At 36.5% G+C, this 17,530-nt stretch overlaps 1 protein-coding gene across 11 annotated transcripts in view; it reads right to left on the reverse strand.

Annotated features, from left to right (window-relative positions):
- The window catches only part of NOL4 (nucleolar protein 4), a 188,680-nt gene that overhangs the window by 35,411 nt on the left and 135,739 nt on the right, over positions 1–17,530 (reverse strand). For 10 of the 11 annotated variants that reach the window (XM_053989402.1, XM_053989395.1, XM_053989436.1 and 7 more), the window contains 2 exons: positions 13,343–13,522; positions 12,408–12,599 (listed from right to left, as the gene is read on the reverse strand). In XM_053989402.1, coding sequence (XP_053845377.1) covers positions 12,408–12,599; positions 13,343–13,522 — 372 coding nt within the window. The remainder of the gene's footprint in view (positions 1–12,407; positions 12,600–13,342; positions 13,523–17,530) is intronic. The other variant, XM_053989410.1, reaches the window with a different exon arrangement.

Raw genomic sequence — 17,530 nt, forward strand, 5'->3', positions numbered from 1 at the left:
AACTAGTTAGATGTTAAAGCTGCAGCTGATCCACAGATCCACGAGAAGCCCTTTCCCCCCACAGCTCTATTGTCCAGTGTGTTTAGTCTGGCTCATTAAGCTGTACTTTGAACAGACAGTGGCATATTCTCTGCGTTCCAGCAGCACCCTGGCCGTCTGATTCTTGTTAAGAAAACTGAAAGGCTTTTTATCCTGTGCAGCATGTGACAGAGATGAGTAGTTTTTTTTATAGTCATAAAAAAAACCCACAAAAAAACCCAAAAAACAAAACCAAACAAAACAAAAAACCCCAAGTGATAGGGTTGAAACATCACTCAAAACCTAACAGATTGTCAGAACATTTCAGAGCAGCCTCAATCTGTAGTATATGAATATTTGCATTCCTTGCTGCAACATGACTGATGTGATTAGAACGACTTAAAAAAAAAAATCTGTTTTTCTTTCAATAATGCCAGCCTTCCAACACTCCAGATATTTTGTTGTTCAACTAGATATGGTTCATTTTTCTGATTCAAAACCTGTCATTACTAATTTCATAGCATTTACACATTTAAGGTTAAAGGTGCAGTGAATCCCTCCATCCCTCCAAAAAAAGAGAATGATAGACTCTTTTTAGCATCATAGTTGATTATGAACTCCAGTACGATCTTGCCTACCATTTCATTAAGAAGAATATTTACACAGCTTTCTTTTTCCTGATTACATACAAAACAATCTTCCTGAAAGATGAAGCTCATAATAATCTTCTTCATTAATATACAAAGACATATCAGAATTACCAAGAAAATAAACAAAGTGGGGATAATAACAAAAGTACTGATACACATATAAGCCCATTACAGAGACTGAAATTTACTGAGCCCAGTTCTGAACTTCCACAAATTTTCAAAGCTTCATTGAACTCAAATTTACATTTACTATGTAAATTTTTACCTACTGAGGCTATGGCCATGCATGAGGGGGTTTGGGTGTGGTTTTTTGCTTGTTGGATTTTTTTGGTTGGTCGGTTGGCTTTTTGGTTTTTGGGGTTTTTTTTTGTTTTTGTTGGTTTTTTTTTTTTTTTGGTTTGGTTTTTGAAGAATTTTACTTTCTTACTCCCAAAAACATGGATATGAACCTGATATGAAATGTCAATTAATTTTGGAAGAAAATTTTGAAGTTATTTCCATTCAGTTGCTAGACAGCAGCCTTAAAACAGGTTAATTGTATAGGCTCAACTGATTTTATAGTTTTCATAACATTCCAGAAACTGAGGAGCCAGCCATTATCAGTATTAGATTTTTACCTCTAAAAATTAAAGTCTATTTATTGACTTTGGATATGCTCTGCAGAATGCCAATTTTTAATGTGGCACTCTACTATCTCTAAAGGATGTGACCACAGTCTGTCTGAGACCAGAAGACGAACTAGCTTTCAGAAATAGACAGGGATTTATGGATCTTCCTCACTAGTGCAATAGGCTTATTTCTCCCCACTTACATGAAAACAAGCTCTCTGGCATGGGCACAGTAGCACTGCAAGAAAGGCAACCAGAGGCTGCAATACTGCAATAAATTATACTTGGATTGATTTGACAGAACAAAGTATTGAACTTGTTTCCAGTTTGAAAATAATTCAATCTAAGAGATGAGGGACACCGATGTAACCCCCGGTGTCCTAACAGAAGTTAACCATTACATGCAGTACAAGCAGACACCCTACTCAGAGCTTCAGAGAACAAAGTCTTTGCAGAAGGGTTCCACTGAAAAAGCATTATACTTAATAAACTGTCTCCCTGGAATGGTGATGTTCCTCTGAATTTGTTACTGAATCCCACTAGATCCCTCTCTGCATTTGCTGGCCAAGTACCACTGTACATGCCACTGGTTTATGTATGTTCAAGGTGCACTGACTCTGTTGGCTGCATGGAAGACTCACTGTGGTCCTGTAACAGTGATGTTCATACTATGATATTCCTGAAAAATGGTGAGCAAACACCTGGATAATTCCTGCAGCTCAGGTCTTTAGCTAAACCTGTAACTGTACCTACACATCAGTGGATTTTTAGAAGGTGATATGTGAGCCAAAAAACTTAATGTTCTGACCAAAAAGTAAATTGAACACCAGTTCTCCCAGTTTATTTATTTATGGGAGAGAATAAGTGTATTGAAGTGTTTTATAAAAAAAAATAAAGTGTAATTATAAAAATCAAGCAGTTTGGAGTGTAAAAGGAGTGTAGTGGTCATGTGTTCACTATTGAAACATCAAACTCAAGTTAGCACCTGCAAAAAAGAGGAAATCTCTGGGTACTGGAGTATCTTCCTCTTGAAATATGTGTTAACCCATAATTTCTCTCAGTCATCACTGCAGCTGGCTGTTGATATGTTCATGTCAAGAACTACCTACAAAGAACCTTAGGGAAAATGTGGTGAATACATGGCCCAGTCACCTGGGGAGTAAAGTACTGTTAAAAACACAGGAGAAAAATCATCTGCTCAGGGTTCAGCCTCCATCAACTGAACTCTAGTATGGCATTGACTGAGAAGATGAACACAGTCCTCTGTCACTAGGAGCGGAGCTGTTAAAAAGGAGATTTTTCTCTGCAAATTTCCATATCTGTAAAGTCTCAAAAAGATCAATTTTGAAAAGACTCGCGTAAGAGGAAAAATTACTTTGAAATAACCACTTCCAAAAAATTGTTTTTAAATAAACTAAATTAATATCTCCATCTTTTAAGCTCAGAAGCCCCTTTCTGGCTTAACTTAGCTTCCTTTTCCTCTTTACTTCTGATTATTCATGATCTCTCTCATAACTACAGCTGTAAAACCAATTCTGTAAGAAGCTCAAACATCCCTGTTCAATTCTGAACATCTCTCAATTCCCTAGCTGAGGGTAAGATTCAAAAGGCCTTGGAAAACATGGCAAAGGTGATATCATTCCATTTTGCAGAAGGAAGCCTGCAGATCTCAGCTGAAAGGACATTTTGCAGGTTCCCAGGCTGCCCTCTGCAGAGCTGAGAGCTGAGTGCTGGTTCCTACATGTTTGGAACTACAGCAGGAAATGTGGGAGCCAAGCAGAACTTTGTCCAAGGCTGCCCTTACAATCCCTGGATCCACAACCTGCCCACTGAACTAGCAGACAACCAGTTTTCGTTTCATGTCAAAATAAAAAACCCTTGACAAACTAACATTTCTTAAAGGGGAAAAAAAAAAAAAAGACATTACCAAAAAATTCCCAACCAGCTTTAGCTGGTTTGGAATGTGCTTAGGTTGTTTGAGGCATAACTTTCACAGCCCCAGTCTGGTATTTCTCTCACTTCACAGTGATTTAAAGCAGGAAATAACTATACTGGAAGTACCTATGTGTAAAACAAAGGAAAAGAAGAAATCCTGTAAATTAATCTACCAGAAGTAGCAAATCACAAGGCAGGATAACATTTTTGACATTTTGAGCCAAGGACAGATAGAAAAGATATGTGAAAATGTTATAGTAACTCTCAGGTGAAGAGATGAATAAAACTTAGAAGATGTCTGGTGAACAGTGTAATGCAGACCTTCTGAGAAGACTGTACATCCATCACACAAAAGCAGTATACAGAATTGCTTTGTATTTACTTGGAAATATGATACTGCTTGTGACTGCACTAAAACAGGAGTCACATTTTGAACATACATCTGGTTTTGGTTTTTTACATCTCCTCAGCTGACATGCAACTAACATTCAGCCTCTAACACAACGTAGGTGAAGAGCATTCTGATAAATGCCTGCTAGATTGTATGTGCACACGGATGCCTTTGTTTATAACAATTTCTGAAGTGACTGACATTTAGGAAGTGCTTGGAATTCCCTCAGTAACCCATGGGAGATGACCAACCCCCTTCAGTCCTCCTGTATTTGAAACTATTATGAGACCACCACAGAGCCTGTAAATGACAACAATGACAACAAAGCAACATGCACACTTAACCACCTTATTGGATATGCACTTTTGCATGCTTTTATGAGAAATATTTTTTGTTCAAATTGATTTGAACTTTTTATACACTCATCCATTTTTCTCTTTCTGAAGAGTTTATAAATCATTGACAGATATACTTTTGCAAGCTGCCTAATGGAAAATCAAATTAGTCAATACTTCTTTCTAGTCTAATAAGTGCTATATTGCCTTAAAGTATGTATAACCTAATTAAGACCCTTTCATTACTTTGATGCTGCTTAGGTCTGGGTATCAACAATCAAAGCATCTAACAACAAGACTTTCTGGAGTTACAGAGTAGTCCTGCAAGGTTTCTGATTTTAAGTAGTTGAAATCAGAAATGCTTGACCCAGTTCACCTAGAAATTAGCTCTCTTGGCATAATCTCTGACTCTTTAAGAAAGGAGAGACTAGCATGTTCAATATACTGTAAAATATGCATTTCACTATAACAACTGTATGCAGCATTATGAAGTCTGCTGTTTAAAGTGAGGTACTATTGCGGTATCTTCATGTGAAACACCAAATATCTTTTCTGGCATAGTCACATAATTCCTGTATTTCTGCACAGAATCTAAAAAAAACTTCTATATTTTAATTTCTTATGTCCATTTTTGGCATAAATTTACCAATTATTGATATACTAGATAACTGATTGTATTTCAGTCTAAACCACTAGGAGCAGTATATTCACTAAAAAGAATTTTGCAATTTACTGTGCATGCTGCCCACCCATGGTTAGAGATCATTGTCTCTAAAGTTACTACGTTGGCATGTTTTTTAGATCCAATATAAATAAAAACCAAAGCTGTCATACAAAAGTTTGGTCTACATACTTTCACACTTTACATTAGTCTGGCTCAGTTCTGAAAAAATACAGCTATCTGTTTAGTCAGATAATGGGCACACATGTAAACCTGCTGAAATGCCAAACACCATAAGCTGATGTGTGTATAAATGCTACCTTCTAGTTTAGGCAAATTATCACTGAAAATTACATCTTTCAGTATAACACAGTTGGAAACACATAACCATGCAAGCTACTTCATTTTGTTCATAGACACAATATAATAATATTACCTCTAATATAAATCAGAGAATCACAGAATCATTTAGGTTGGAAAAGACCTGTAAGATCATTGAGTCCAACCATTAAAAAAACACTCCCAATTCTACCATGTCCCCAGGTGCTGCATTCACACTTCTTTTAAACACCTTCAGGGACAGCAACTCCATCACTTCCCTGGACAGTCTATTCCAATGCTTCACCATCAAATGAAGGAATTTTTCCTAATAGCCAATCTAAATCTGCCCTGGCACAAGCTGAGGCCATTTCCCTTACTCCTATTGCTTGCTTCTTGGGAGATTAATATAAATGTGAGAACAAGGAAATGTTTTAACTATTACTCAAACTTGGGGAAAAAAAAAATGTTTTAAAATTTTCCAAAGTGATTTGGCATCCAAAATCGAAGATGAATGCCTAAGATGCCTCACTTACAGTAACTGAATTTTTCCAAAGGTACCACTAAGCACTTCTTTGTATATTGGGCTCCCAAAAATGAGATGCTCCCTAGTTCTCTCCTGCATGTCAGCTTTTTCCTTGGGTATTGCAAGATCAATTCATTTCCAAAATTAAATACTGAAAATATGCCACAACTCTTTCATAATAAATTATTAAGATCTAACACCATGTCCTAAAATGCCCAACATATTTGTAACAGCATGCAATATCTAAATAGCAATTTTTCATAGAAAACATGCAAAATAGATTATAAAACAGGGAAGACATGATCTTCAAATTAAGAGTTTTTAATCAGAACAATGCAGTGAAATGTATAACAGAACTGTCCTGCACAGCACAATAGCAAAGGACTCAGAAACCCTTCTACAGAGTATTTTTGAATTTAAAGACAGAATGAAGTACAGCACAGCACTATATTAGATGTACTTTTATGTACTTGGTCACAAACTGGAAGAGGGTAGATTTAGATTAGTTATTAGGAAGAAATTCCTTACTGTGAGGATGGTGAGGCACTGGATTGGGCTGCCTAGAAAAGCTGTGGGTGCTCCATTCCTGGAACTGTTCAAGGCCAGGTTGGGTGGGGCTTTGAGCAACCTCTTCTAATGAAAGAAGGGGTTGGAAGAGGGGTTGGAACTAGATGAATGGCAAAGTCACTGCCAACCCAAACCATTTTGTAATTCTATGATTTGTCAGTACAGAATAGTGGAATATGAATAACTGGACTGGCATTTTAATGGCTTTAGCCCTGCATTTCAATTGGGTTTGATATATTTTGCTTGGTCCCACTGTCTTGTGATAAATACCCAATTGTCACACCTACTAGAGGATTCAATGAAATAGCTAGAAATATTTTCTTAAATGGCAGTAGAGGCTTTTTGAAACATCTAGTGATGTCCAAATCACTTTTTAAAGTTTTCACCTTTGAAATACATTGAATTGAAACACTGCACCTTGATTATGATGGCACCTAAATAAATCCAAGTATATCTTAACATTCCTGTCTGAAAGTTTAGCAAATGACTCTTTCCAATCAACCACCATGCCACTGTTGCTGCTGCTATGCCCACATATGGGACCAAGTCCGGCTCTGCCTGTGTGAGCAATTTCAGCAGGGCTAGTGGAAATTTTAAACTACTTATGTGAACAACAGCAAGAATATCCATCTGATTTATTTAAATAAAAATGAAGCATTTTGTAAAAAGTAATCATCCAGGCTTCTTTTTTGTTTCATTGTTGACTCATGAGACAGCTGGGGATGAACCTCTCCACACTGGTTCATCCAAGTGCTTAACTGACTGCTGAGGGAGCCAAAGTCACCTAATCTCTCTATCAAATCTAGGCAATTATCTCTATCCAAGATTTAACTGGTATTTTGTGGTGACAGAGAACTCTAGGAATCATCCTGCTGACCAAACTCCTTCAGAGTCAGGTGAGGATTGTATTGAACACTGATAGCACTTTACTAGCAAAACTCCAGAGGACTTAGGAAAACTGAGTAAGATTTAACATTATTTACTGTTTCCCCTAAAATAATACACTGAATTGGATTCCTATCCTTAAGCCATTGGCACAGGCCAGTTAATCAAGTAACATTTCAGCAAGAGCTCTCAATCTAAGTCAGAATCACAGTATCAAAAAACACTGAAATATGTACTATTTTTTTTCTGATTTCAAATTTACAGGTTAACAGAGTGAACATTCTATTAACCTATTCTTTGAAGTTTTTTTTTCAATAAAAGGGGGATTTTTTTTCTACATGAGAACTTATTGCTATTTCAGAGGGGATTATTTTTATTCTAAATTCAACAAAAAATTGAAACAAATGTCAAAATTGCATTCCTATATTTTCCTCTTTCACAGGGTGTAGAAGACTAAGTTCCTGTCAGGTCGGTAGGTATTTTTTAGTTTTAATTCTTTTTCCAAATACCATGCCTCTTTTAAAGCTAACTTCTTCACATTTTGGAAAGGTTAATGGAAGAGGTTTTACTTCTTCCACTGCTCACTTTTCCAAAATTGCCTAAACTTTGAAAAGTCATTAAAAAGCAAAAGTTATCTGAGGAAGATTTAGGAGGAAGTCCTTAAAAATCAGATGACTATTCACTTAACTGTTCTGTGGTGAAAAAAAAAAAGAACAGCATGTCTAAGAGCCTTTGAAAAACTGATCCTAGAATATTTTTTCAAGACTATATGAGATCTAATGGTAAAAGTCAAATTTTATAAGCGAATAGCTTTGGCTTATTTCAACCAAGTTGCCCATCAGACTTAAATAAGTTAACCACTAACAAAAAAGAGTGAGATGCTTAGAAAGGGAAGTGCCCAACTGACAGAATTTGGGGTATAATACAAAGCAACAACTCTATTAGTATTTGTAGATCTTCATGTAACTGTTCTTGTGATAATTTTCTTCATGCTTCCCAGCTTGTTAATCAATTAGATATGCATCCCTGAATCCACAGATCCTCATTTTCCTGAAAATACTTATGACCTTTCCAGATATAAAAGCCTGGAGGATTGAAAACCCAAGTGACTGCAAGGGCAGCTGGACTTTTCAGCACTAAATTCAGTAAATATTGAATGATTTCTTTTTCTACAACTTAAAAGCAGAACCTAGACAGCTATCCCAAGTAATCTTAATGAGGCAGATTTCAGAAAACATCCCCTTTCTAGAAACCAGTCCCCACTGAAGCTGCTCAATCTCAGTACAGACATATGACAAGCCACTAGACACACTCAAAACACCTTGATTAACATGAGCACAGTTGCAAATTGTTAAAACACCTCCCTCAGCCAACTGGCACAACCAAGTGACAGCAGCAGTGAAAGATACAGAGTTTAGTTATTTGTTCTTGAGGCTGACAGAACAGGAGGAGTCAGGATGAACAACACTGGGACCTGAATCAGGAACTGTCTTTGGGCACAGTGTGACTCTTCTCCCACACATCCAAAATAGTCTTTGGACAATGAAAAGCATTTATGGCTAGGCTTTTCTCTCCAGCACAGGACACTTTGCTCTTTGATACTACTGTTTTGTGTTACAGTAGTATTTAGAAGGAGGGTTTCCTTTTTCTTAAAAATAAAGGAAGTATCTCAGTGAACGAGAAAATCTTGCTCTTGCATTGGGATGCTCACAGAAAAAATGGCACATCTGTGAAAAAGATACTGTAAGATGCAATTCCAAATTGAATGCAGTGAGACTGATCATAGGAGATCATGAAGATGGGAGGAAGCAGAGAGTAGTAAGAAAATTTAACTATTAAGACAATTGAACCTCATTTGATTATTTCTAGCATCTAAAGTTTTTCTGGACTATAACTAAATAAATGCATATCACATATCTCCAGCATCTATTTACTAGCCCTTTTTAATTTGCAGTTCTTTTTCACAGAGGCTGGGACAAGTCTAAACAAAGGATTGGAAAAACAGTGAAACAGGCCATCTGACTATTGCAGGGAGAAAATTCCTCTTGCATACCCTACAGAGGTCACAAAACACCTGACGTACAGGAATTCTTGTTGATATCAGTCCTTGAAAATGAGGAAGTAATTTTTTTCTTTTGTTTTTGGGCTAATGAAGAGAAAAAGAAATAATTTCTTTAAGAATATCAAAAACTTCTAAGTTCTCAAACAATACAGCACAGTGCAGGCAGAATCACAACCTCAAAATCCCATCCAAAAGCCAGTGATTTCGGTATTTGACAGATTTCCCTCCCAGTGAAAGATTCTGAGCAAGATCATAGAATTTATTAAGAGAACATTCTCAACAGTCCATTAGTAAGAGACAATGGGAGGAAAAAAAACAATCTTGCGATTCAGGAGAAAAACTGAATGCCCTATTGAGGTGTATACTTGTGTCAGAATGAAAACTGCACAACTACAAGCTGCACAGTCAAATGGGCAGAGCATTTCCAGCACAGAAAGGGAGCTTCTCAAAGGCATATTTGTAACAAGAATCTAGGCAAGCTGCCTCAGAGTCCACAGACAGCTATCTGTCACAAGAAGAAGCAGAATAACTATAAGTAATCTCTTAAACATAATAATACTAAAAATCATGTTAATTAACATGATGAATACTCAAGAGACAGAGCCTTTTTTATTGCCTCAAAGCTAGAACTGGCCTGTTATGCAGCAAGAACTGTCATTGGGATTACAAGCAGCAAATAACTGACAGAATCAGGCTCCAGGCTTGCTTTTTCATCTTTTTCGTGCAATTTTATTCTTATTTAGCATAGTGTTTACATTTTCTCTTCACTTTACAGTATGATGCTGTAGATAACTGCACAGTTCCACACACAGTCTGAACTGTCATATGACATAAAAGAGAATATTCTCTTTTTCTCGTGCAACTAGATGGTCAAAATGTAGCATTTTTGAACCTGAACAAAATAAAAAACTTGTATTTAACGTGTGTATAGGAAAAGACATCTCCTGTGGAGGTTATTATCTGACATCCTATTTAATATAAGAATTGTACTGGTACTGCTGCTGAGCAGATCATTATTCTGGTTTTCTGTATTTGAGGGTAGCCCCTTATTCAAAACAACACCATCGTGTCCCTTCATTATTGCTTTGAACAAATGCTATTATCCAGAAAAGGTGTTTCTTCTCCATTACCAAAATGGTAAGGATGTTTAAAACAATCAAGTAGTCAAATGCCTCTGTCCATGGTAGCATTTTAAAAAAATGCCTATAATCAAGAGATGATGATACAGTAACTTAGAAATCAAAAAATAATTTAAAAACCCAAAGGGATATATATTAAATTTCAGAATTATTCAAGACATACGCATAAAATGCTAATTCTCTTAGGAAGTTGATGGGAGCTCCTCCAGAGACTTTGGATAGTCTTTGGCTTGTATTCCTACCTGCAAACAGGGACACAGGACACATACCCCTTCAGGCCCAAGAGGGCTGCAGTCTTTGGCATGAGGTCCAGTGCCTTGTCACTTCCATTCATAGGCAAAAAGTCAATGTTTTAGACGGTGATTTGTTTGTTTAAAAGGAAATAAAGCCCATCATAAACTGTCATGAAACATTATAAAACCAGGAAATCTTTCTAAACTATAAAGATTGCCTATTTGGATCATATTCCTGATAATCCCTGCTCCTTTTCCCCTTCCAGGAAAAAAATTGATCCTGCAACCTTTATTCATACAAAAGTAACATTTGCAAATGTGCACTGAAGTCAAGCCAACCCAGCTCTTATGGATCAGACTGTAGCCCCTTGTTCATATTGCAAAACAATTGCACAAGTCTTTCAGATGACAAAAATGAGCCAGTTTACATAACTGCTCATCAGCATGAAAAATGATAGTAATAAGACCATAAATTGGAACAGTGAGGAGACTTGCTAGCATTGGCTAACTTTGTAAGTATTTTCATTGAAAGTACAGCAAAATAAAATTTTGGCTTCATGAAAGCTGAGCTTGATGTTGATGAATTATTGTCAGTGAGTAGATGCAATTTAATTCTACTTATATATTGTAGGAAATAGTTTTTTTCTATTTGTCCTTTTTTTGTTGTTTTTTTGTTTTCTTTTTTTTTTTTTCTTTTTTTTTTTTTTGTTGTTGTTGGTTTGTTTTATTTTTTTGTTAGGGCAAAACAATCTGCCATGTACACCGCCAGTCAATTTTTGGCACTTCTGGCTGTACAGATGTCCTTCATTCTACCTGTCTTTCTTCATCTGAGCTTCCATTGTTCAGAAACAGTGTTATCCCAATGTTTCAAATAGTAAAACCTTGCTGTTGATTAGAATCACAAATGTACACAAAAGACACGTTTCTGTCTTTGCTTTTGGTGTTATCAAATAGTGGTCTTACCCTACAAATAAGCCTGATATTTTGTTCTTAAAACTGTCAGCTACCATCTTAAACAACAAATGGTACTCATAAATATTCTGCAAAAACTGCAGGAAAGAGAAAGACAGAGAAAAAGAGAAAAACAGTAAAATGCAATAATCTCCAATGATTTTTAATGTAATCAGTGGGTTTGCAGATGATTAATTTAAAAAAATGGTATGTTTAATCACTAAATGATATCTATTTGTAACAATGAGGTGCTTTTGTTGTCATTTTAAGGCCAGAGAGGTAGCTAAGACATTAAATACAAGATGTGTAGCTATCTAGTTTCTTCTGACTTTCCTCCATTTTGGAAATAGAAATGTTTTCTAGAGATAATGAAGCTGCCAATTAGTGAGAAGACTTTATTTACCCATTTTTGTGCTACTGAGTAATATTAAAATAACAATGTCTGAAAACATTGTCAGTTGTATACCATGATAATCTTAATGAGTTTTGGTTCAATTATAACTACTAAACTGTTGGGATGCTTAAATTGTAAGTTTGACCAAACATGTTTGGTTTACAACCATTAAACATGTTTTGCACACCAATATATCAACTGAAAGATTTCAAAGGAGTAACTTTCACTGATAAGTAATTGGCTAAAGTGTACAAGAAAACACCCAAAGCTAAAGCCATTGCTACTATGATGTTACTACACTGGGCATTTTCTTGAGGGTCAATTTTACAGAGCTCACTGAAATCCAGCTAGCAGAGGCATTTTAGAGAAAAATCCATCTTACAGCAAGACTTTTCGGAACAAAAATCTGTAACTGTAACTTAAAGTAAGAAATAAGTCACTATATAGTCCATAGTTCAGTTTCCCTCCTTATGCCTTGCTTTATTCTTCTTTTCCTACAGGTCCATATGAGTTCATTTTGTGAACTCTACTGTCTTATAGCACTTTTAAATCAAGGGTAATAAAATCAGGAAGAATGAAGGAGGGAAAAAGAAATCTCTGACCTGGTATTACCAAAAAAAAAAAAAAAACAACAAACAAAAAATAAAGACGCTAAGATGAAAACAAAATAGTGCCATGGATTTACATATGGGGTTTTGATGGAAACTAGGGCTGGGTTTTAAGTCAAAACTCACCATCTCAAAACCACTTCTTTTCATCCGCCTGCAGGACTTGAGGTAAGTACGTATGCGTTTTCTGGCACGCTCTTGATACTCAGGGAATTGTCGCCTGCATGAGTCAATGATAGCCTGGATCTTTTCTTTTGGCTGCTTAGAGATTGGGACCATTCGGTCCAAGTTTTCATCTACAAACAGCCTGACAAACATCTGTTGGCAAGAGGGAGACAGAGGAGATGGGTTTGGAGGGCAGCTCTCTTCTCTTCCTAGCTTCCTGGCTTGATTACTGATAGGAAGACATTTTTTTTTCCTATCCACTGAAGAGCTTTGAAAAGGGAAGCCAGAAATATAAAGCAAACAGTTCTTTAAAGGGTTATTTGGGGTGGGGGTGCGTTGGGTTTAAAAAAAATAGACATGAAAAGAAAAGTCTATAGGATACAGAACTTGTGAGATAAACCAGAACAGACTGTGAAAATAGGCACTACTTAAGTTTCATTATTAACAATAAGCTGTGATTGCTAATCATTTTATTGAACTGACTCACATTTTTTTCTTTGTTTGAACAATTGCTTGTGTTTTCATGCATAATTATATACATTGAGAAAGCAATAGAGAACAGCTGACCACCAGAATGGTCTCCTGACAAAACTAGCTACAGCCTCTTTACATTCAATGGGTGAACATGCACATCCACACACCACACACATGATCACACATGCACACATACAGAACAAAGCTTTGTTTTCCTCACTGGTAAAGATGGCACTCTGCCTCAAAATTCTAAATGAAACACAGCAAATCTGTCATCTGTTGGCAAGAGTTTAATGTGCATTAAAATAATAATCGAAAAAAATCCCACAAATAATTAATGTGCCTTTAATATTGTCAAACTTACCCAAAAACAACAATGCAAAAGGAACAGAAGTAAACAAGGTGAGTGCAAGAGAGCTTACGTTAAAAGCTTTCAGTCGCTCAGCTTCTACACCGTCTGATTCATTAACCTTCTCAGGATCTTCTTGCTCATCATGGTCATCCTCATCCTCATCTCCTCGATTCAGAGACAGATCTTCAGCACCTCTGCCTACACTCTCATTCTTGCCAGAGTCATAGCTTGAATAGCTATGTGCAGGGGACTGAAAAAAAAAAAAAGAATATGCTTGTAAAAATTCTCAGCAAAAATAAGGTCATACTTATCAAAAATGTTCAGTAAATATTTCAAGAATTCCATGAATTCTTTTTATACTTTGTTCAAAATAAAGTGTTCCTAATCTTTCCAAGAGCAAACAATGCACAATTATGTTAATTTCAGTGCTTTAAAAAATGTGACCAACTGCAAATTCAGTAAATCTATTAACAAATTAATTACCTATGATGATTACGGTTAACATGAAATCTTTGCCATACAGCCTGGTGTAAGTACTACCTACAGAAGTTTCTTATAAACACTAACTTTTTTGTATTAATCAATATGTAAATAAGGGATAGCTGATTTGAACAAAACTCTAAAGAATTAAAATATAAACATTTCAAGGCAAAGAGGATTCAAGTAGGAAACACTGGTATTCATCCAATGAATATTAAATATTATCAAGATATGCAAAAAATTTATTCAAAATAAGGGCATGATTATGTTCTAGTTTCACTTGCAAAACCCCAGAATGAATTAGAGATATGTAGGTTTACATTTTGAATGCTCTCTGAGAATCATGTAGTAAAACCATTTTCTCTTTGAAAATCAGCATTCAGAACTTTCCCCTGAGCAGAAATTCATTTTGTTGGATAAAACAGATGACCATTTCAATGAAGTGTATCCACTTGTCAGACCAAAAAGTTTCCAATTGCCAAAAGTTGATACAGTGCATTTTCCCTTGCAATATCAAGTCCTCATCTGACTGTTCCTACTGCATACATTTCAAACTGCAGACCATGAAAAGGCATCAGTAACAGAAAGCCTTCCACAACATAAAACTTAAAGATCAAATCTTTTCCCCAGCCACACAAAAATATCAGAGAGTACCTCCACCAGAGTCATCAGATTCACATTTAGGTCAATCAGAGAAAAATTTTACTTCTATATCTTAATGCTGTAATATTTCACTATTTTTTGCTCTCGCTTCAAAGCATTCAAAGTAGTCTGAATCAGGTGCTACATGACAAATTTCACAAACACACTCTTTTTTTAGATGCCTCCTCCCTTAATGTCACCAGAAGTCAGGAGCACAATTCTTCAAATAAAAATACATTTCAAGTGGCATGCCTTGAACCACATTCCGAGCTTCCTAAAATTGTCTTTATTTCAGGGTATTTCACCAGCCACAGAATGAATCTGGACAGTGAGGTAGAAGGGAAAGACAAACAAAACCATTTATTGTAAGGTATACTTTTTGCCTTATATTCTTACTGCAGCTTCTTTTTTTCCCTTTTTCTGTTTTCATTTCCGTCTTTGGTCCTCTGTACACCATCAGTTTTAGAGTCACTTGCCTTGCCTTAACAGCACTCATATTCCAAGCCTTCCTTTTTTTATATATCCTCCCAGACTATATTCTCACAGTGCCAATCCCCTGGAGCTGCAGTTTTTAATCCCTAATGCTCCTAATATCGGAATTTGCAGTCTCTCTCATCCCCTTTCCTGAGTCTCGTAGATCACTCTTCATTCCCTAGACCCTTACAGCAGATGTAGGAAGAGTGAGAAAACACGAGAGCAAACCAGAAGAGCTGGCCTTGGCATACAAACAGCTTCAACAAGTAGCAAGCTTAGCACAACCATTCTGGGGCAAGAAATTAGCCAGGGTTCAAGATGACAGATGCAAGATGGCATGGGAAGATTAGGCTTGCAAGAGCAGCAAAAACAAAACTCCAGTTCTTGATACACTGATAGCTTGTCTTGTGAAGATGGTAAGTATCTACATTGCTGCCCAGTCACATAAGTTCAGGTTCCATTCTAAAGGAGGTGATGGCTGTATTTTATCAGTGTCTAGCATATGTCAGCAAAAGTGTTTAACCTGGCCAATGGCTACCAGAAGGCCAACAGCTGCAGCCTGGTAGCCTGTAACAAAGGAAAGAGTGATTTCCCTTAAAGAGATTCTCAGAAGACCTTTTTTTAAAAAGAAAGTTACAATAAATTAATTGTTATTTTTGTACAGTGCTATGCAGTAGAAGATCTGACCTATGCTGTAAGACTTGTTCTTCTGTAGTTCTTTGTTTCACCCGTCACTACAGCTATATAGCATGCAGAAGGCTTTGAGATAATAAAAAAGCCATTTCATGTGCTAGGCACCACAAAAAGCATAGAAGCTGCTGCCCTAAAGAAACCTACTGACTGAAATCCTTGTTGTGCAGACACTTGATCTCACACGTGTCATTTCATCAGACTAAATCCAATTAGACTACTCATGTGCACAAAGTTAAACAGATGCAAAACTGATTTCAGTATGTACATATGTTTCGGCTGGATGCCAAGATCATAAATTATGCACCAGCATTGAGATTTCCTTTTGTGAAGGAAACAAATTCAGGTCAAAATGGCTTAAGTATATCTCTCAAAAATGCAACAGTCAGGGTGCCTGTTTGGTTTTTGGTTCTGTTTTGTTTTTTTTTTAAAGAAAGCATTGCATAGAGAGCCCTGTGCAACATCTTCTCTAAAGTTTTTATTTAAACAACAACTTTAGAATCTTAAATGAACTGTGGGGAATAACAGTCTGAGAAAGTTGCATGGTAGGAATCCATATTTATTCACTGTGAATTTGAAGACTGTGTAGAGTACCAGGAAAAAGATGTTTTTCACCTAGCTGTTTCATTAGCAAACTGACTTTGAGTTTGCAAAAGTTCAGTTAAGAACAAAATTTCTATCTTTCTGTAATTCTACACAGATGAATATTGATTCTGTGTTTCTACACAGATGAATATTGATTCAGAGAAGGAAGACACATCTCTCACTTGTGTTGACCCTGCAGTTGTGCAAAAGCCAATAAGGATTTCCTCCTGCTACTCTATTAAGCAGCTGCAGTGCTAAACATGCGATGGAAGAGCAGAGGACAACTCGTAGTTCATACATGACACTCAATTTTAGGTCTTGCACTGTCCTTTCAAAAGGCTGCTCCCAACTTTGACAGACATAAACATGCTCATTCCTGCACAGACTTTGACACATACATTTTATGGTCCTGAAGTAAACTAGACTGAAGAAGTGAACCTGGTTAAAATGTTTTGATTTTGCTTGTTTGTTTATGGATTTGGTTTTTTCTAATATTTTCCAGTCTGCTTAAGACAAGAATCAGTTCTTGGTTTCAGTTCACCACCTGAAAGCAAAACCCTTTGCGCTGATAGGAAAGTATGAGCATGGAGGAGAGCATACACATCTCTGTTGATAGTAATGAAAGATTAAATCTTGGTGGAGTGGAAGCATTAGTAGATGTAAGATGTTTCACAGATGAATGTTTTGTGCTTAAAAACTGAGGGCTGGAGAAAAAAGTGACAGCAATGAGAAGTTATTCAGTGAGAACAAATGAAGTCAAGGCTAAGGACAAGGTTATTTCCTTGCCCAAACATTTAGATGATTATCAAGCAGTCTTAAAAATACTGAGATGCTGATATTTCTATTCTGACCACTTTATCCTTGCCCTTTCTTGAAGGTTCTGAGTTCATTATTTTAATCTCTTCCTTGCAATAATAAGTACTAGGCAGTACTGCTTTATCAAAATGAAAGTGAAGGTTCATGCCTAATGACCTGTTTTAGGGAAGTTGTGACATGAAATACCAACCTCTTTCTAAAACATTACAAGTCAGCAACAACATTCACCTGAAGTCAAATGATACAACAGGAGACCTGGGAGGACATCACAGTTTTCACCTACTTTATCTTGCTGCCCCAGAACAAGGTCAGATGGTCAATCCCGACCACTGCTTTTCTAGTTCTTATCTTAAGACTTCCAGTGAGAGAGATGCCATGCAACCCCCAGACAAACTGCACCAGTGTTTCACCATCTTCAGAACTATTAAAACATGGTTAAGACCAACCTCTGACTTTCATAAATGCATTAAGCTTATTTCTTTTTCATGTATCTACCACGGATTGCAATGGAGGAAAGGTGTGGCTTTGGGAGAAGAGAGCATTCTCTTCCTTCTTTATGAGACTCTTTCCA

The sequence above is a fragment of the Vidua macroura genome, chromosome 1, assembly GCF_024509145.1.
Source record: "Vidua macroura isolate BioBank_ID:100142 chromosome 1, ASM2450914v1, whole genome shotgun sequence".
NCBI classification, from domain to species: Eukaryota; Metazoa; Chordata; class Aves; order Passeriformes; family Viduidae; genus Vidua; species Vidua macroura.